Here is a 21,000-nt window from a genome sequence, read left to right as displayed (position 1 = left end):
TTGGGGACTGGTTTTGTATAAATCTGACACAGGGCTCAGAACTGGGACTGTCCCGTGCAAGTAGGGACGTCTGGTCACTACTTGCACGGGACAAGTTTGTCTGTTTGTTTGTCTGTTAGCAACATAACTCAAAAAGTTATGGACCGATTTTGATGAAATTTTCAGGATTTGTTGGAAATGTGAAAGGGAAGAACTGATTTCATTTTGGGGGTGATCCGGAAGAAATCCTGGATTCTGGATCACTTTGAAATTTTAGTTAACATTGTGGTAAATGGGGCCAAAAATTTTGTTTCTCAGTATCTTTAATTATTGACCAAACCCCATGAAATTTGACTCAGGGATGGACAATGGGATCCTCTTTCATATTCCAAAGGCTGATCCGGATCTGATCCAGAAGACTGATTTGATCGCAATTTATATAAAAAATGGGGGTAGTCCTTGGCGGAGGTCTGCGCTCTCTGACTGCTTTTCTAGTTTAAACTTTTCTTCAAACCTGCCACTTGACTAAATGTAAAAACTGGTTTATATTTACTACAGAAAATTTTGACACACGCACCCAAGCTTGATAAACTCTAAGTATAATAAAATGAACAATACATGTATTTGTAATTGTGAAGAACATTTTCACATTTTTTCAACAAAACCTGCATATCGAAAATAATCACAAAACGAGTCATATTTGTTACGAAGTCTTTATTAATATTAAATTAAAACTATTATCTTGTGCAAATTATATGTCTTGCAGTTCAAGTACAAACCTGGCCTGTACTATGTGTTGCCAAAGAAACACGTAGTACAGGCCGGGTTTGTACGAGGAGCAGCAGCAGCAGGTTTTGGTGTTTGGATCAGAAAAGCAGAAGAGATCACATGACCGCACAACTGGCCTCCTTACAGTGGTCCTGTGAACAGACAGACTCCATTAGAAACTTTTGTACCAGTGTCTGGAAATACTGGGTTAGTGCTCAAAGTCAAATGAGGCAGAGTACACGCTTTCTCACACAGGATTAAAACCTGGGGGCTAAAACCCGGGGGTTACACGGACTAAACCCAAGACTAAACAAACTAAACCCAGGACTAAAACCCAGGACACCCAGGACTCCACGGACTAAACCCAAGACTGAAATCCAGGACTAAACGAACTAGAAACCAGAACTACACAGACTAAACCGAGAACTAAAACCCCAAGGGACCAGACAGACTAAAATCCAGAGACTAAAACCCAGAACTACACGGACTAAACCGAGAACTAAAACCCAGTACTAAATGAACAAAACCCAGGACTAAATGAACTAAACCCAGGACTAAATGAACTAAACCCAGGACTAAATGAACTAAACCCAGGACTAAATGAACTAAACCAGGGACTCCACGCACTAAACCCAGGACTAAAACCCAGAACTACACGGACCAAAACCCAGAACTACACGGACCAAAACCCAGAACTACACGGACCAAAACCCAGAACTAAGGACTAAAACCCAGGACTAAACAGACTAAAACCCAGGACTAAACAGGACTAAAACCCAGGACTAAACAGACTAAAACCCAGGACTAAACAGACTAAAACCCAGGACTAAACAGACTAAAACCCAGGACTAAACAGACTAAAACCCAGGACTAAACAGACTAAAACCCAGGACTAAACAGACTAAAACCCAGGACTAAAAGACTAAAACCCAGGACTAAAACCTAAAACCCAGGACTAAACAGACTAAAACCCAGACTAAAACCCAGGACTAAAACCCAGGACTAAAACCCAGGACTAAAACCCAGGACTAAAACCCAGGACTACACAGATTAAACCCGGGAATAAAACCCAGGACTAAACAAACTAAAACACAGGACTAAACGACCTAAACCCAGGACAAAAAACCAGGGCTCCATGGACTAAACCCAACCCTAAAACCCAGGACTAAATTACCTAAACCCAGGACTAAAACCCAGAACTAAATGACCTAAACCCAGGACTAAACCAGGGACTCCAGAGACTAAACCCAGGACTAAACAAAGTCTACATCAAGAGTAAACTGGGATTAAACCCGATGTGGAAATGTGAACACAAACTCAAGATATATAGTCTTGAATTCCATTAAACAAAATATTAACCACAGGTAGATTAGAACAAGATTTAAACTCCCATTGTTAGTAAAGTCTTCGAAATGTACACACGAATTAAGACAATAAACACGCAGCGACTTTCTTGAGCAAAAATCACTTTCAGAATTACATTAAAGCTGCACTGTGTAACTTTTCTGTTGATGGTTCTGCTACCTGCTTGTCTCCTTGGAGGTGTAACTGCTTTGCTCCATTAAACTTGTAGTTATTCAAATGTTTGTATTGCTACTTTGAAGAACATGGATTCTACCATCAGTGGGGTCGCCTCTCCACAGATCTGACCTGTGACTCAGCCTATAGTGTCAGCACCTGCTCGTCTCCATGGCATTAGACTACAGATTGATGCTATAACATTTAACAATAACATCTCTAAAAAGGACAAGCAGGTGGCGGACCTTCGACAGAAAAGCAACACACTGCACTTTTAAGCTTCATACACACACATATATGACACTAAAGCTTTAACATGCAACTTTCCGCAGGTTAGATCGCACAGACATGTAAGCAGCAGGTCATGTGTGTTAGAGCCGTGCACCGCGACACATCTGCAGGCGCCACATACCTACAACTGCTCAAGACACAGAGCAACATTTCCTCTTCTTTTTCTTTGGCTTCAGAGTTCACAAGAAATAGAATTAACTCTTAAAACATTAACAATAAATAAATATCTTTTTGAGCTCTGAAGGCTTCACTGTTTTTCTTTAACAAATAATACAAGCTGGTACGATTACCCAATCTTAATGCAAAAAACAAAATCTAGTCAAGTTAAGATGACTTGAATTAACAAAGTTTTATTTGATATATTTGATTTCACTTGACAAGTAAAATTACCTCGCCTGATTCATCAGCCGGTTTCACTTTGTGGAAACGGTCTGACCTCACAGCGTTAGAATTCACTCGACGGTAGGTGGGTACTTTTTATATTTAACTTTATTTAATAGGAAATCAGCCAGGGGCCAGATTAAAGGTCTTGGAGGGACGGAGCCGGCCCCCGGGCCGTATGTTTGACACCCTGGTCTAGTGTATTCTGATTCCTGACCTAGTGACCTGGAGAGAAATGAAATTGAGTGAAGGCACTAGGTGGCGCCAGTCTGGTTAAAAATGATCCTCCAGTGGAATAAGACTTTTTGTACTTAAATATGAAAATTTATCTTTGTACACTTAAAATCTAATGTTGCTTGAATTTATAAAAACATTTATTCCACTGGTAGATAATTTTACTTGCCAAGTTGAATCGACTCAAAGTAAAATGTTTTTAATTAGAGTCATTTTAACTTACCTAGATAGTTTTTTTTTTTTTTTTTCCAAGGAACACCCTCAAATATTGGAAATATTATATTATATTAGATTAGATTATATAAAAAATAATTGAAATAATACGACTTAAACATTGTAATAAAGTCTGCAAACTAATTCTGTGCATCGACACTGCACAGGAAAGCGTCTCATCTGAGAGAAAATATTTTGTACCAAGTTAAACAGTAGATTTCCCCTGATTGTATCTTTTACAATGGAGGTTTGTTTATTTTTATTCTAAGTGTTTACCTGTCTCCTGAACTGATGCATTTCACTGTGAGCCATGAACTCCTCAAAGTCCAAGTCTGGGCCTGTCTGAATCCTCATCCTCCGCTCAGACATCTCCTACAGAGCACACAGAGCACACAGTGGGTGACTACAGGACTAGTGTTAGAGCTTTTATTCACTCTCAAAGTTAGAAACAGGAAAACAAGTTCACGTATTTGATGATGTGTTGCCAAATCACTGTCAGGGCCCCTCCTAAACTGCATGTTTTTTTAATTATATGGTTGCATAGAACAAAATCTAGAAATAGTGAACCTGATTTACTGTCCACAATTTTTTACTTTTCCACTGCCTCTGGATTTTACATTTAGAATTCATAGTACAATCAGATTTAGGCCACGTTTATATGACGACGGTCTGAACAGAAGACGCAAAAGTGGTGTCGTGTCTTCACTTTTTATTCCATGTTTAGATGAGCGTTTATGGGAGGAAATCTGCATGCATATGGTGACGCAAAAATGTGTTGAAATTGATTGGGTATGCGTGCCATCCGACATGTTTGTTTCTGTGTACTGTGTGTGTATGTGACGTAAACGCGTACGTGACCTGAAAAGATCTGAAAAGAGTTTTGCGTCTTGGGCAGCGTAGACAGAAATACTACGACGGAGTGTATTCAACTTTTTCACTCTGGAGAATAGTTTCAGATTTTTGCATTTTTAAGCCCAAAAACGTTGTGACCGTCTAAACAAAAGGCACTTCCGATAAAATATTTGGTTGTTTTTACTTTGTCAGTAGCAGAACTTTACCAGGTTTAATCACAGCTACACAAGTTCTCCAAATTAAGCCAACACTAGAATTTAAGAGTCGTCTGCATACCACCGGTTTTAGAAACACTGATAAGAGATTTCCAGACATGCCTCAGCCACCCCAGGGCAGCAGTGGCTTCAAAAGCATCTTGATATTTCAAAAAGTGTAGCGCAAATTAGCTCAGACTGTGTGATTCTTACTGTCAAGGTCTTATATTTAGCCCTACTGTGCAGCATTTTCTCAAACGCGCCACTAAATCTGCCATGTCAGGTCACGGCAGCTTTACACCGTCATCTGAAATATTAGAGCGAGCGTGTCATTTGTGTGGAATGACTGTGAATGTGGAAAAAGCATTTGGAACGGTTGCCAATGCGCTGAGATGCCATTAAAAAAGAACATCTGCTGACTGACTGTTAGTTCATTAAAAAAACAGCGAGTTGATCTTCTTACCTCATAGTTTGGGTTGAGGAGAATGATCCTGACGTCGGTCGCGGGGCCCCAGGTTCTGTGGCTCTCCAGGACCAGGTCGTTGGAGTCCGCTTCCTCCTCAGAGCCGGCCGCCCAGATCTGACAAAAACAAATCAGGCTGGGTTAAAACAGAACAAACAAGCCAAGAGGGTTTCACACATTACTGCGCTCTGATCCAGCCCCAGTGTCACAGCAGCTTATAAAAGGTGGCTTCAGAGCGTCACTTCACTGTGATCCGGAGAGTGACTCGTGTCGTACGGCGCTGTGAAAACACCTTTAAAAGAATGTGAGACCTGAGAGACACCAGGTGAGCACAACAAAGCTTTTATCCAGGTGTGATCCAACTTCCTTAGCAACATTAATTACGAAGGGTGTTGTTACAAAATAAATGGAGTCTGAAAAACACTAATTCTGTACTAAACCAAAAAACGAAAGCAGAAAACGGCCAAAACAAAGGCGTCACATGAGTAGGTCACATTCAGACTGCAGCCTGAAGTGACCCAAATCTGATTTTTTCACCCCTACGTGACCTGTATCTGATCTTTTAATGGCTTTTTTTAACGATTTTTTTTCCAAATGTGACCCAGGCCACTTGGATATGTGCTCCTAAAACCAATACATATCCGATCTTTTGACATGCGACTTCAGTCTGAACGGTCAGGTCGCATTCATCCCACCTACACGTCAGGCTCAGAGTCTAGTCAATGGAGGGAAAGCGAGGTTAGTGAGTTAATTAATATTTGGGGGAATCGGTGTATTCAGGCCAAATTGGATGGGTCTTATCAGAAATGGGTGGATTTTGACGGTCCTGGCTCCAATGTAAAAAAAATAAAGACCCTGCGAGCCAAATACAAGGAGGCTAAAGACTCAAAGCAGCTGTGGATGTGTAACCTGTCCATTTTATGAAAAACTGGACCGTATTTTGGGAGACAAGCCCAGCGTTTAGGCGACTTCGTAAACACTGAGCATGCTTGCTGCGTTTGACGTTGTCGTGTCCTCCAATGCACATGCGGGACACTTTTGGAGCGTTTAAAGTTCACACTGGAGATCACAAACAAGTCGCATTTAATTGGAAATGTGAACAACCTCACAAAAAAAATAAATCAGATTTCACAAAAAATTCCGAACTGAGCTTTAAGCCCTGCAGTCTGAACGTGATTGACCCTTGGCAGTACAAATGCCTATAGGAGCAGGTCTTACAGTGAGAGTCTGGCCTGCGGTCAGGACACACGGGGACGGGATGTTGAAGGAGATCTCACCGGAGTCTGGATAAAGCCTCCGCACCACCCAGCCGTCCAAACACTGCTCCTGGACACACAGACGAATCACACTCTATGCAATTTCTAATAAAACCCATTTCAAGCATATGAATCTTTCTAGCGTTTTGTTGTGTCCTAAAAGCAAGTTCAGAGTTCAGATTACTAGCTAATCAGCAATGGTAATGGCAATGATTAATACAGTATTTAGGGTCAAGAATTAATATTGAAAGCCACTGTATTTGTTTTTAAGACAAGATGAAATGTCAGACTAGAAATTGTGATCATCAACAACGTGAGTGGAAAAAAAAAAAAAAAAAAAAATTCATTGTGTCATATTGCCCAACACTAAATAAACACATGTCAATAGACTAGAGATGCGCGGATGGGCTACTTTTTCATCCGCAACCGCATCGCAAAACTCATCATCCTCCCGCTATCCATTTGCAACCACAGTTTTTAACCAGTTTTCAAAACCGCACCCGCCCGCCATCCGCTCAGTCTCCTCCCATTTGCGCCGAGTTCAGAGTTTTTTATTTGAATAGTGAAACCGCCACCCGCCCGAATTTAATTAAAATATTTTTCGTCACGTCATCCGCCCGACCCGCAGTTTAGCCGCGGAGTCTGCGGCTGTATATCCGCGCATCTCTACAATAGACTCCCTTAAAAGTGCATTGTGTAAGTTTTCTGATGGAGCGTCCGTCACCTGCGCAGGTCCTGACTCGAACCAGGAAGTACGAGTACATAAGTCCTGTGCTCAGGTCTGTGCACTGGCTGCTGTGGCTCAGAGAATAAACTTTAAAGCAGCTCTGTTTGTGTACAAGTCTCTCTGTGGGCGAGGACCAAAGTTCATCTCTGACATGTTAGTGTCATATGAACCATCTCGCACTCTGAGGACTTCAAGGACCGGCCTCCTGCTGGTGCCCAGAGTCAGGACTAAACACGGGGAGACAGCATTTCAGTTTTATGCAGCTAAAACCTGGAACAGTCTTCCTGAAGATGTGAGACAAACTCTACTTTCACTCTATTAAAATCTAGGCTCAAAATGGTTCCGTTTAGCTGCGTATGACAAACATTTTCATTCTGCACTCTTCTGTGTGTCTTTTTTAATTTTATGATGACTATTTATGTTTTAATTTGTTTGTATTGTGATTTTAATGTGTTTATTATTCTGTAAAGCACTTTGTATAGCACAATTCGTACACAAAGTAATTCAAATAAACTTGCCTTGCCTTCTATGGAAACATCATTGCTCTGCCTGGAGTTTTCCACAGTATGACATTAAACATCTCTGCATTTATTCAATTACAGGGGATTTTATTGCTGAAAAATACCTCGGAAAACAGGCATTCTGACTGAGCGGGGTCAACTCTCCACAGGTGTGAACTTTTACTTGGTCTAGTTTGATCTCCATGAGGATAGAAAGGTTTAATATAATACTGTGAAACATTCCAGACAAAGCATTAACATCTCCATGCAGGAAAGTATTTGATGTGCGTACCCTCCACCAGAAAAGTTACACAAAGCACCTTTAAGACAGAACCTGCATTAAATCAATTCTATGTGCATATTTTGCTATTGAAATCCTGCCAGACTTCTTACCATCTCCGAGTTATTCTTTAACCTGATGAACCTGCCCTGTGTGTCCACTTCGCTCACGCTCACAGATCCACTCTCGGTCGAGCAGGAGGACATTTTGGAGGCCGGGGAGCTGCCCGTAGGACCCTCGTGCTTCCTCTTCCTGCCCCTCAGCCTCGGCCGCTCCTCGTGGGTGCGGGACACTGCGGTGCGCTGGGACGGGCTCGGGGACAGCTTCAGCCTGTGGGGCAAATACGAAGAGGTCAAGCCAGGCTCCATAATCCATCCATAATGCATTTTTCTGCCGCTACTCTGAAAAATCCAGAGTTTCCTGGTTTAAAAATCATATATTACACTGAGTTTTAGTCATGTTGGAATGTTATTATCTCATTAAAAACATAACCAGAGTTTTGTTTCATTCACATGTTTGAGTAACCATTTAAAATGAGTCTGTCTACATCTCCAAAGCTCAAAAAAATGCTCTGGTCCACCTTGTGATGTCATGAAGCAGTAGTTTAACTTAATGACTACCTTTTACCTTTTTGCTCAATAGAGATTGGAAATTCCAGAGCAGAAATTATCCAAATGATTCTAGTGAAGATATATGGAGTTTAAAAACGCAGTGGAGCACTTCCTGTATCACCACATGACATCAGAAGGTGGAACAGAGTGTTTTCCGTTTGAGAGAAGAACTCAGCTTTAATATGCAGGTTTGTGCGTTAAACATGTGTGAATGAAACAAAACACAACTCTAGGTTTGTGATAAGGAAACAACATTTTAACATTGATCAGAAAATAGCCTAATAAGATCATTTAAGATAAAGGCTCTTCATATTCTGTAGTGTGTTGTAAATGCAGAGAATTAAGAAAAATAAATTGACACTTTGAAGCTTTTTGCATTGGATTTTGTTGAAGCAACTGTCAGACTCATACCAAGAATAATGGGAAAAAAAATAACTTCCTGACACTGTCCCAAACAGCTGATTCCCCGACATGGTGCATTACGTACATTTACACAATCGGTCAAAAGTTTAAGAACGCCCTAATTTTTCCAGTTATTTATTGCAATTCAAGTCGTGCAAGTCCAATGAAGAGCTTGAAATGGTATAAGGGTAAAAACTGAACAGACAGAGGTTAAAAGAAGAGATAAAATATAATAAAACACAAGTCCAAGCTCTGCCAAAACTACCTCAGGAAAGAACAACAAGATGATAAAACTTGAAAACATGGAGTGTCCAGCACAGTCTCCAGACTTAAACCCCATCGAGCTGGTTTGGGATGAACTGGACAGAAGAGTGAAAGTCAAGAAACCTACAAGTGCCACACATTTATGGGAACTTCTGCTGCAGACTTGGGAAGAACTTTCTGAAGAATATTTGATTTCTATTGCAAAAAGAACGAGCCACGAGTGTGTTCAGCTGTTATATCTGCCAAAGGTGGACACTTTCATGAATCAAAAGTTTAGAATACGTTTTGGTCTATAAACTTTTGGCCGGTAGTGTAAATACAAAAAGGAGAGATTAATATGAACCATGTGGAAACAACAGCATGAGACAATAGTTACTATATCTATGCTCTATATTCAGTATCAGTTGCAGCAGAGATAAAGTGGGCAGGGCAGATGCTCAACGCTGCATGGCATTTGTGATAAGCCACTCCCATAGCTTCTGTCTGACTGAAGTGTGGCTGCAAATATCCGTCTGCAGCCCTTCAGACTTCAGACTCTGGCAAGTGTCTTTCCCAGGAACGCAGCAGAAGTACGCACATGTCAGAACAGAGGTTAAAGTGAAAACTTTTGGATAGTGGAAATGTTCTAGTCACTGTCATGGGTGCCCTCTGTGGATTAATATGTAACAAGAATACCAATACTTAAAAATATTTTGGCTTTTGAGTACCACCAGATCTAATCCAGGTCTATAACAGGATTATACCAGGTCTAAACTAGATCTAAATGGGATTACATTATTACATTAAAAGGGCAGTGTGTAACTTTGCTGGTGGAGGGTCCTTCAAATGCCTTTCTCAGTGGAGTGTTGTTGCTTTGTCTGGAATGTTTCACAGTATGGCATTACATTTTTCTATCTTCATGGAGACCAAACCAGACGTCAGAAGTTAGAGGTCAGATCTGCAGAGAGGAAACCCGACTCACCTAAAAAAAATCAGGCATTGTGATTGTATTTTTGATGTATAAAACCACCTGTAATTGGCATTAAACAGCTCTACTTTACATTTATTCATACTGTGGAACATTCCAGGCAGGGCAATGACACATCCATAGAAAGAAGCAAGTGACTGACCCCCAACCAAACCTGTGTAACTACACAGTGCACCTTTAACTCTTGGATAAACATATGACATGGCCAAAAAAAATGCATTTTTATCACAGTATTACTCAGTCAGTCCTATACCTCAGAATGTTTCACGGATTTTATTTTTAATGCAATTTCGCATGTTTTTTGTTTTTTTTTAAACAGCATATGAACCTGCATTGTGTTACTCCCCCTGCGTCCTGATTGGCTAAGGGATTATAGACCATTATCAATCAGTCTCCTCTGTGCCGTGTCTCCTGTACAGAACAGAATGCACTCAGTTTGTTAAATTTACATAAAGGTTCGATCTCTAGCAGTGTGATTCTGAAGTGCAGTATGTTTGCAAGTTTTCTCCCCGACAAAACGTTCTGCACCGACAAAGGCTCCTGCGGTCGCGCCCAAAAGGGAGAGGAAGATGCAAACCATCGCACAAAAATTTGACTTCTGGACATGCCAGAAGTTACGCAGCTGTAAGGCGCCATTACGGAATAAATTAATCTTCGGTTCGTTACATAAAGGAGGAAAATAACAAAAGGACGACAGCAGCAATAAATTTTAAGAAGGATGCAAAAAGGGTTGTAACTGTCCTGTGTGAGAAAAGTGTATAAAGTGTAGTGAGGGGTTTTACAGCCTTAAAACTGATATAATAATTGTAAAAAATAAAGCTGACAACTATTGCGGGTTTTATTTAGAACATAAGCCCCGCAGTAAATGAGGGATCTCTATAATGCAGCCTTGAGAAGCTTATCAATCTTGTTAAGTGCTACATAAAAATAAAACTCTTGTGTCCTTAGGTTCACCTCTGCTCCTCCACCTCCAGCATCTTCCTGTAGGCGTTGATCTCCATGTCCAGAGCCAGCTTTGTGTCCAGGAGATGCTCGTAGTCCTCCAGCTGAGAGAACATCTGACTCCTCAGGCCCAGCATCTCCTGCTCTTTCGCGTTGAGCCGCTCCTGCCACACCTGTCGCTCCCTGTCCAGGGTCCGCTCCAGCTCCTGCACGCGGCTCTCCAGTGACATTTTCTAAACACAAAACACACGAGCAGGGACAGCTCAGAGGGATGCAGCAAAGTTTACAGGTTCAAACTAGGGTGAGGTAATCCTTGTCCTGGTTTGAGCCTAGTTTTGTTCCAGCGTAGACTTGGTTTGGTCCTGTTCTAGTATCTTTATTTCATGACTCAAACTGCAAAACAAAATGAACCTGACTCATGACTGTGCAAGAGCCACCCTGTAATTTTTACTTGTTGTCTTGAAAAACATGCATTTAAACTTTTATTGCCACAAATTAATTCACATCAGCAGTGTCCTAAGATCAGACCCTCACACAATGTATACATTTACTGCACGTTAGGGTAAGTGTCTTATTTGAAAAAGTCAATAATTGGACCCACCTCTTTTCAAAATTTGACACATTTAGCTGTAGTTGAGCCGGTAACAGCTCCATTGTATAAACTTTGTCTCATTTTTGATACCCACTGATCAACAGTCAGTAGATCGTGATCATTTTTCTTGCAGTCATCAGAAGAAAATGCAACAGAAAGCACTGATCATGAGAGACACCACCAGGAAACGTATCAAGGGTCCAACAAGAGGTCAACAGCCAATATATTTTTGTAGAACATCTTTAACATCAACCCAGAAACGTATATTGGGGCAGTTTGGTCACCCACAAGTCCACAATTTCAAAACATGCATTCTTAGCCTTAGTGGGCTCACTTTGATAGAGTCACCCACTTGTTTCCATGGATTTATATAGTGCATTATTGGACACTCAGAGACACTACGCTGCATAAATCCTTCACTCCACACTTGGTGGTTCTAAGCTATTTTTGTCCTGGGACAGACTGATGCAAACAAGCACACCAAACTACAGAGGATTTTCAGACAACATGAGAACCCAGTCTATTTCAAAACTGCAAACAATTTAGGACAGAAACTGGTCCACCCAAAGGACAAAACACAGAGCGACAAACAAAGCAATGTGATCTACTCCATTCAGTGTAGTGAAAACTGCAGTGAGCGTGACGCTGGAGAAACTAAACAGCGATGGTAAGAGGATGTACCAACACAGACGAGAGAGCAACACAGGACCACAGTCTGCTGTTCATCTCCACCTAAAAGCCACGGGCCACTCTTTTGAAGACGGTGAGGTACAGATCTTAGCCAGAGAAAAGAATTGGTTTGAGAGGGCAGTTAAAGAAGCTGTTTATGTTAAAGAATCCACCTTTAAACAGAAACCATCTATCTCCTATTTACAACTCCATCCTCAAATCTAAATCAAAACAAACAAGAGAACAATAGGGATAACCAGGTCAGGCCCAGAGGTGTGAAAGCTCCATTAATGGCCCTGAACGATTCTGCTAATATGACCCCACACTCAGCGCAAGTTCAATAGGCCGAGCTAAATGTCAGAATAATTTTATTATCCCATATTTGCTAAATACTTGTGTGATATTCTAGGCCTATGAGTTAACCATTTATGTACTACAATTCTTTGATTTATAATGTACCAATCACTTGTCACTTGTTGAATAACCTCTGTGTGTTTGACAACTGTGTGCAGTGACCTATCGCTCTAGTGAACCTCGAGATGATTCCTCACATGAAGCCAACTTCCACTGTCACACATGCAAGAGTTATGATGGTGTCTGACCATAACTAAGGCACCTCCTGTTGTTAATCTATTTATGTGTTTATACTATGCTTAGCTGCATCAGTTTCTTATTATGTCTTTGCTGGTTTCCCCTTCCCCTTGAGAATTATCATTCTGTAACTAGGGCCTCCTAATGAAATAAAAAGAGGAGAACGGCCTTGAGTCATCAGAACGTGTGGAGACTGTTGGTTTTGATGCCCACTCTCTGCCCGTTCTCCTCATGAGTAAAACTGAATTAATCTCTTGTCTTTCTTCTTGTTTTTAATGTTTAGATAAACCTAACACTAACTAACAGAAACAGTAAACAAGTAGGTGTGTTATTTTCAGAGTAGATAGTTAGCTCCTCCCTGCAGACGGATATAAGTCAGTGTCCACCAGCATTCGACCAGAACTGAAGAAGCAGTTTGGATGAGCTGCGAAACGTATTCGACCAAAATAAACTTTTGTCCAGCTGACAAATTGAATTTCTCCTTTGCCATGGAGTCTACCTGGACGACAGAGGGATTTTTCACAAGTCTTACCAAAGGACACTTTCTACTAGTTTCCACTAGAGCGGGGGTCTCCAACTTTGTTCCTCTGGTGAGCTACCTTCACAAAACAAAAATGCCAGAGAGCTCACAGGAAATAAAGTACACATAAGACTTAGATGGGGTACAGTTAGATAAATAATGATTAATGTTTCATGTTTTATTTATGAATGATGGATTTACAATAATAGGCATTTAATTCATCCAATTTGAGTTATTTTGGTTATTCAATACATGTAATTCAGCAATCCCTTGGTGAGCCACTTGGAAGGAGCTGGAGAGCTACAGGTTGGAGACCCCTGCACTAGAGCTGCTGTGACATCTGGTATTTCCCACTTCTCTCCAAGTACCGACCACACCCCGCCTTGTTTAGCTTCCGGTATCTGACAAGATCAGGCAATAGCAATTTCAGATGTTTAATTCCATACTTTTATGTATTACAGGCACAGCAGTCTCCATGGAAACGAGCGGGTGGGAAAACCCTCAACCACAAAAGTGACACAGTGCACCTTTAAAAAAAAAAAACTATTGCATGCTTTCTCACGATTGTCCTAGATATATTTTATTTATTATTTGTTTCCTCATGTTTGATGCATCGGGGTTTGAACAGGGTGGAGCCAGTCAGTCACAGGATATGAGGACGTTTTAAATCGCTCTGGGCAAAAAATAGATTCTGATTATTTGCACAGAGGGAGAAAAGCAGTGACCCCGGTGTGACAGGGAGGACAGACTTACCTCTTTCTGGTAGACCTGGAGCTGTGAGCTGAGCGTCTCCAGTCGTAGATTGGCGTTTTCCAGTTCATCTTTAACGGCAGAGACGGTGTTGGTTTTGTCTTGTGCCGTCTGCTGGGCCTGCTGCAACTGGAGTCCAAAACACACAAACATGAGGAGAAAACTTATCAAATATAGGAAACAAATGAGTAATGACCGATATGGAACAGCTCTAGATTAATAATAAGGCTGTTGTGGTATATAAATTCAAGACCCAAGATTTTTATTGTCATTGTCATTTCATTTAGGTCATCAAACACTGCACAGTTTTGAAGTACAAAAACTAGAGCTGTTGTAAAAAACTCCAAGCCTCTGTGTCTCTGTCTTGGTCCACTTTTCAAACTAATTTGCAATACTAGCCTGTACTGTAACGTGTACATGAGAAATATTAATGTTTTTAGTTATTATACAGAACGTTTTGAGCTCCTTTACTGTTCCAGACAATCATAATTATTCATATTATGTCAAACTCGACACATTTTATCAGGTGGTCATTCCATTTCAGGACCATGTTTCAATACATGCACCAATGAGATCTCCAACGACCACATAAAATAAAAGACTGGACGTTCTGAGGCTACGTTTATATGATGACGGTCTGAACAGAAGATGCTAAAGCGGTGTCGCGTCTTCACTTTTTATTCCGCGTTTAGGTGAGGGTTTTCGGGAGGAAATCTGCGTGAATACGGTGACGCAAAAGTGTGTGGAAGTCGATTGGGTATGGGGGCGGTAGTGAAGCTAGGTGGCGATGTATGTGACGTAAAAGCGTACGCAGCGTGAGCAGATCTGACCAAAATTTTGCGTCTGGGGCAGTACGGACGGAAACACTACAGCGGAGAGGATTCAACTTTTCCACTCTGGAGGGTGGTTTCAGATTTTTGAGTTTTTAAGCCCCAAAAAGGCACTTCTGATAAAAAATATTTTGCAGTTTTTACCCACAAGTGTTCACGTGTAAACAAGCCCTGAATATAAACAAGACAGTTTCCAAAGGGCTTCACATAGCAAAGTAAATTATTTAAAGCAGAATTATGTTCAGAAACTAACATAATTAAGGAACTAATAGAAACTATTACATAAAAATAGTAAGGTCAATGAATACAAATAACATCAATAATTAAAAGCAGTACAAAAAAGAATAATAGATTTAAAAAAGCGCCCCTTTAGACATAAATCAGGGCTAAACCAGCTTTTAATAGGACACCACTGCGTTATATGACTCCAAATAAAGCAAAAATTAAACTGCAAAGTGCCTTGTGTACCAGCAGAATTACCTCTTGTAACTCAGTTTACAAAAGACTGAACCAATGCATCATCATTATCCCCCCGTCACAAACCCCTCAGAGCCTGGTGGTCCTGTACCTTGGAGCTGAAGGTCTTGTCCAGGTCGTCTTTGTACTGCTGGAGCTGGTTCTCGTGGTCCTGTCTGAGCTGCTGCATGGCGTCGGCCAGTTTAGACTCAAACTCTCCGCGCCGCGCCATCTCCACCTCCAGCAGCCGGCTCTCACTGCGACTGCGGATCTCCTGGGTCTCCTACGGGCGATAAAACGAACATCATGAATGTATTATTTACAACATTTTACAGAGACGCATTACTATACCATTACAGCAAATGTTTCTATTGTTTACATATGACAGAATGCCTCCAGCTTGTCTGAGAAGGCGTTGCTTTGCCTGGAATGTTCCACAGTGCGGCATTAAACTTCCATTTTGCATTCATCCACTTAGTAGGTATAACTTCCATCCATCCATTTTCTTCCACTTATCCGGGGCCGGGTTGTACTTAGACCAACTTTGTCCGGGAAAAACATGCATTCTAACAGTGAGCGGGGTCACCTCTCCACAGATCTGACCCGTAACTCGGCCTGGTGGCACCACACGTTTGACTGATTGGCAAGTTTAATGCCGTACTGTGGAGCATTTCCAGCAAATAAATAACATCTCAATGGAGGTAAACAGATACATACAGGCGGATCTTCCACCAAAAAACTACATAGTGCACGTTAATTTTAATATTTTACAAAACCAAAACAAAACTAGACAAACAACAAATAAATTTTAGTACAGTATCAGTACCTGTTCAAAGTATTTATAGTTTCAATGCAAGCTCTATTATCAGCTTTATTATCAATTTAAATCAGTCTCAGTTTTCGACAACCCTGGTTCTCAGTCTCCAAAACCCCTTTTCTGAGCGACAGAAGAAACTCAAATGAAAAACATTGGTCATTACCTGTTCACTGAGGTTCTTCTGAAAGGCCAGCTGCTCTTTGGCCGTCTGGAGCTGGTTTTCCAGATCGATGCGCTGCACTATCTCTGAGCTCAGTTTGTTCTTATTATCTGATAGTTCCCCCTCTACCTGGCAACACACACAACAACAAGATGTACAGTTTTATACAAATGTTGAATCAATTTAATTCTAACTAACAACAAATGGTTTCAAGGATGCTTCACCAGAGAGATCAAGAATAAATTTAACGTGCAAACAAAGAAGTTGTGAGAAAAAAGGCCGATTCCATCAATACGCAGACTAATCTAAGGTTAGTCCAGGCTCCAGTCTGTCCTCTGTCCGTAAAGGCGATCTTGTGATCTAGAACAGAGTTAAGATTTAGGAGGAAGAAGTTAAACTATTATTTTGTTTTTACAATTGAAGTCACAACCTGAGGCTACGTTTACATGATGACGATCTGAACAGAAGACGCGAAAGTGGCATCGCATATTCACTTTTTATTCCGCGTTTAGACGAGCGTTTTCAGGAGGAAATCTGCGTGCAAACAGTGATGCAAAAATGTGTGTAATTCGATTGGGTATGTTTGTACTTAAAGCAACAAGAGCATCTTTGGACATATGGAACTTTTCACGCCACGCATTTTCATCAGCTTCTCCTTCCACAAAGTTGTCCCACCATCGACTGGTTCTCCGCGTCTCGTCCATATCCGTCCGGCTCACTTGCGACGAACTAGTGCATCCAGAATTTGACAGAGGTGATTGCAGATCCTTCTCTGTTCACTAATTGTCTCTCTGGAGATTCTGTACATTTGTTGGGAGCCTCCTGTAAGTTTATTAGAGCTGCCAGAGCAGGTTGAAGGTCCGAAACATGGAAATGATCTGACGTGTTTGTTTCTGTGTACTGTTTGTACGTGACGTGAGCAGATCTGACCAGAGTTTTGCATCTTGGGCAGTGAAGACAGAAACGTCACAGTGGAGCATATTCAACTTTTCCACTCTGGAGGTGGTTTCAGATTTTTTTTTTTTTTCATTTTTAAGCCCCAAAAACGCCGTCACCGTCTAAACGAAAGGCACTTCCGATAAAATATTTTGTTTTTACCCGCAAGCGTTCTCGTGTAAACAGGCCCTTAGACAAAAACTGACTCATGGTACATATTTTACATTAAGAACAAATGAAGAAATGGGTTGTGCTTTAACATTTGTCACTTTAACATTTGTCACAATCCACTAGCAACTGTGAAAAGCCTTATTATACTAGTTTAAGTATATAGTCCGTGGTGTTTATGTTCGGAAAACTAATTTTGAAAGACATTTTTATATAAAAAAAAAAAAATGTGAAGACCTAAAATTGTCATAATTGTCACATCACAGAGCCATACGTTAAACTCATCCTTTTTGCTTGGTAACTATAAATTTAGAGCGATGACTAAAACCCTGCGTACAGTTATGACATAAGAATAACACGCTAAGAGGAAGTTTAAGTCTGTTCATACATTTCTGAGCTGGTCCAGGAGATAGGACACCTGCTCCTCCAGTCTGTTTTTGGCCGACAGCAGTTTTGACACCTCAGCTTCTCTGGAGTTCAGGGCTGCTTCTGCTTTCCTCCACTGGGACAGAGCGCTGGTCAGTTCCCCCTCACTCTTCTGGTGCCTAAGGACAGGGCACAAGCACGGGCAAGGTCAAAGTCAAACTTATAAAGCACATTAGTTTAGAGGACAGAATAAACTACAGTCGATATAAAAGACACAAAATGACAATACTAAATGCTAAAGAGTGAGAATAAAAATAGAAATACAATAAAACCTGCTCAGCTTGTATTAAAAGCCAGTGAGGACAGAAGACTTTAGCAAACAAACAGCAATGAAAAGTTTCCATGTATTAAACTGTTCAATTAATAAAGGCTCAACCCAGTAGCCAGACTGGAGCCACCTAGTGCCTCCGCTCAATTTAATTTCTCTCCAGCGACTAAGTCAGGAATCAAAATACAATAGACAGTTCGCAAAACCCCAGAAGTGCAAGTTCGGTCATCAGCCAATCAGTGAAGCGTGATATATTCAGTGTTGTCAATGATTCTTGAGATCGAGGATTTAAAGCCGGAACAAAGAGAATGTTTGGTGAATTTCATCAAGGGGAAAGACGTTATTGCCCTTCTGCCTACAGGATTTGGGAAAAGCTTAATATACCAGTTAGTCCCATTTAGCGGCACATTACATACGCCACGACCAAATAGCAGCAATTGGATAAATGATAAATTTATGATATTATGATGAATTTATGAATTAATGATTTGTGGCCGTACCAGTTTGTCAAAGCCTGATCCCGTCAGACCTCAGAAGCTAAGTAGAACTGGGCCTGGTTAGTATTTGGATGGGAGACAACTGGGAAAATCAGGTGTCACGGGGGGGGCGGCAATCGTAAAAAACTGTTGTGTCTTTAGGCAAGGCACTTCACCCTCGTTGCCTAGTATGAAAGTGGTGTGTGCGTGAGTGATGGTGGTGGTCGGAGGGGCCGATGGTGCAGATTGGCAGCCTCGCTTCAGTCAGTCTGCTCCAGGGCAGCTGTGGCTATAGTAGTAGCAGTTTACCACCACCGGGTATGGAGTGAATGAACAATGCTCTGTAAAGTGTCTGAGTGTCCAAAAAAGCGTCATATAAAACTGATGCATTATTATTATTATCATCATTATTAAAAAGTACCCACCGACCGTCGAGCGAACGAACCCTAAGGCTGCGAGGTCAGACGGTTTCTACAAAGTGAAACGGCGGATGGATCAGACTATCAACCCAGTGTTCAGGGAAAGAACAAGGCCAAAATGTCTAAGTTGCATGAGGAAAATAATGTTCTACAGTATGGCTTTTAGGTTAATGTACATTTATTCACTTACAGGCGTTTTTATTCCTTTAAAATACTTTGAAAAACATAAACCTTAAACTTTGTCTGGTTACATCTCCTGCTTGATACGGATACATTTACTGGGACACTGTGGAACACTCCAGGCCAAACAAAAGCAACTTCCTGGAGACAAGAAGGTGGCAGACTCTCCAGAAAAGTTACAGAGTGCACCTTTAAACTAGTGTATGTGTTGGAATATAGAACAAGAAGCCCAAGAGTGGAACAGTCTCTAGTTTGTACACAGTTTTATTCTCAGTCAACACTAAAAACACCATAGATCAGGGGTGTCAAACTCATTTTGGTCCAGGGGCCATATCCAACCTACTTTGATCCCAAAGGGGCCGGATCAGAAAACTCATGTCATATAAACCCCAAAAATAACAATAAGTTCAAATATTTGTGCAGAGAAACACAAATCTATTACAGAAATCTTTTTTAATTGATGAACTCTTTCTTATTATAAGTTTATAATATTATGAACAACCTGAAACTTTAAGAAAAATTAAATTTCAACACAATGTTTTAACATTAACTTGTATGCAAACAGGAATAAGTAATTTTTTCTTGGAAAATCCTGCACTCACTGTCCACTTTTCTCATTTTGGACATTTTTCTGATGAGGGTGTCACGGTCAACAGTCAAAACGATCGTCGTTTAAGAGCGTTTGGAAAGAGACAAGTCTTCATTTGTGCTGCTCTGGTGGGAGGGGCCACGTACAGAGACGCTGGAGACGCTGCTGTGCTAAGCGGCGCAGAAAAGTACCAATATTTTAATAGAAAATATAATTAAAATATTTTAGTAGAAAATCACCCAAGGGCCACATTAAAGGTCTTGGAGGGCCGGATCTGGCCCCCGGGCCTTATGTTTGACACCTGTGCCATAGATGATTAAAAACTAAACTAAAAACTAGAGTAAAAACACACTTCATGGACTACAGAGTGTTGACTTTGCTTGACAGTTTTGCCCCACAGGTGATGAGGGTCAAACGCAGAAATGATAAAGCCCTACAATGCCAAATTCAATGACTTGCTCCAGGCTTTCCAACTTTGTTTATTGATTTCTCCTTAACTGACCTGGTGTGCAGCTTCTTGTTCTCACTTGAGATGTTCCCAAGCTCTATCTGGAGTCGGGCCCTTTCGTTCGCGACACTGTCCAGCGTCTTCCTCACGTCGGCCAGTTCCTCTTCGTACAAGCGGCGCATGTTTCCCATCTCCCGGCCCTTGGACTCATCGCTCTCCTCCAGGCGGACGAGCAGCGTGGAGCGCTCAGACTCGAGGTCCTGCACCCGCTGGATGTAGTTGGCGAGGCGGTCATTGAGGCTGCGCAGCTCGTCTTTCTCCTGGAGCCGGGACAGACGCGTGGGGCTCGTGCTGCTGACGGCGGAGGAGGGGGTCATGACGCGGCCGGAGGAGCGCGTGCTGCGGCCACTGCGGGTCCCGGTGGTCAGGGGCGTGGAGGCAGCGGAGGCCATGACTGCGCACAGGCGGCGGGAGGACTTCCACACGGAGTTTGGACCGCGCGCAACGATACGACAATCCAGACAGAAAGGAGCGGGTCAGTTCAAGCGCGACGAGGAAAAGAGCGCGGTCTCAGCTCCACCTGCTCCTCCTCGAGGTTTAACCAAAAAGAGCCACAGCTGGAACTAATGACTTGTAGTAACGCAGCGCAGACACGAGCGTCAAGTCACCCGCACTGAGCACGAGCGCTTCCGGACGGTCAACCTGCAGTACACCGCGACACACTGAAAATAAAACACGTCCTGTCCTGACAAACATCATATCATTATTGCACTGTTTTCCAATGTATATAGCTGAGATTTTATATTTTATGACTTATTTTTCTATTTTATTTTGACTTGTACATTTACATAATTGTGTCTTAT

At 41.6% G+C, this 21,000-nt stretch overlaps 1 protein-coding gene across 2 annotated transcripts; it reads right to left on the bottom strand.

Annotated features, from left to right (window-relative positions):
* Positions 1–678: 678 nt before the first annotated feature.
* lmnl3 (lamin L3) lies at positions 679–20,799 on the bottom strand. Of its 2 annotated transcripts, XM_020920853.2 has the most exons (12): positions 20,192–20,799; positions 17,720–17,876; positions 16,231–16,356; positions 15,363–15,533; positions 13,968–14,093; positions 10,855–11,075; positions 7,770–7,986; positions 6,112–6,219; positions 4,894–5,010; positions 3,661–3,756; positions 2,678–2,726; positions 679–899 (listed from the first exon to the last, which is right to left on the bottom strand). In XM_020920853.2, the coding sequence occupies exons 1-11, from the start codon at positions 20,587–20,589 to the stop codon at positions 2,688–2,690; spliced, it is 1,776 nt and encodes a 591-aa protein (XP_020776512.2). In that variant the 5' UTR covers positions 20,590–20,799; the 3' UTR covers positions 679–899; positions 2,678–2,687. The 2 variants fall into 2 exon arrangements, with proteins under 2 accessions (XP_020776512.2, XP_055010562.1); XM_055154587.1 differs by lacking the exon at positions 2,678–2,726.
* Positions 20,800–21,000: the final 201 nt, after the last annotated feature.

The sequence above is a fragment of the Boleophthalmus pectinirostris genome, unplaced genomic scaffold (genome assembly GCF_026225935.1).
Source record: "Boleophthalmus pectinirostris isolate CB_2022bp ecotype Guang Dong unplaced genomic scaffold, ASM2622593v1 HiC_scaffold_19, whole genome shotgun sequence".
Taxonomy (NCBI): domain Eukaryota; kingdom Metazoa; phylum Chordata; class Actinopteri; order Gobiiformes; family Gobiidae; genus Boleophthalmus; species Boleophthalmus pectinirostris.
This window is presented reverse-complemented; position numbering and strand designations above follow the sequence as displayed.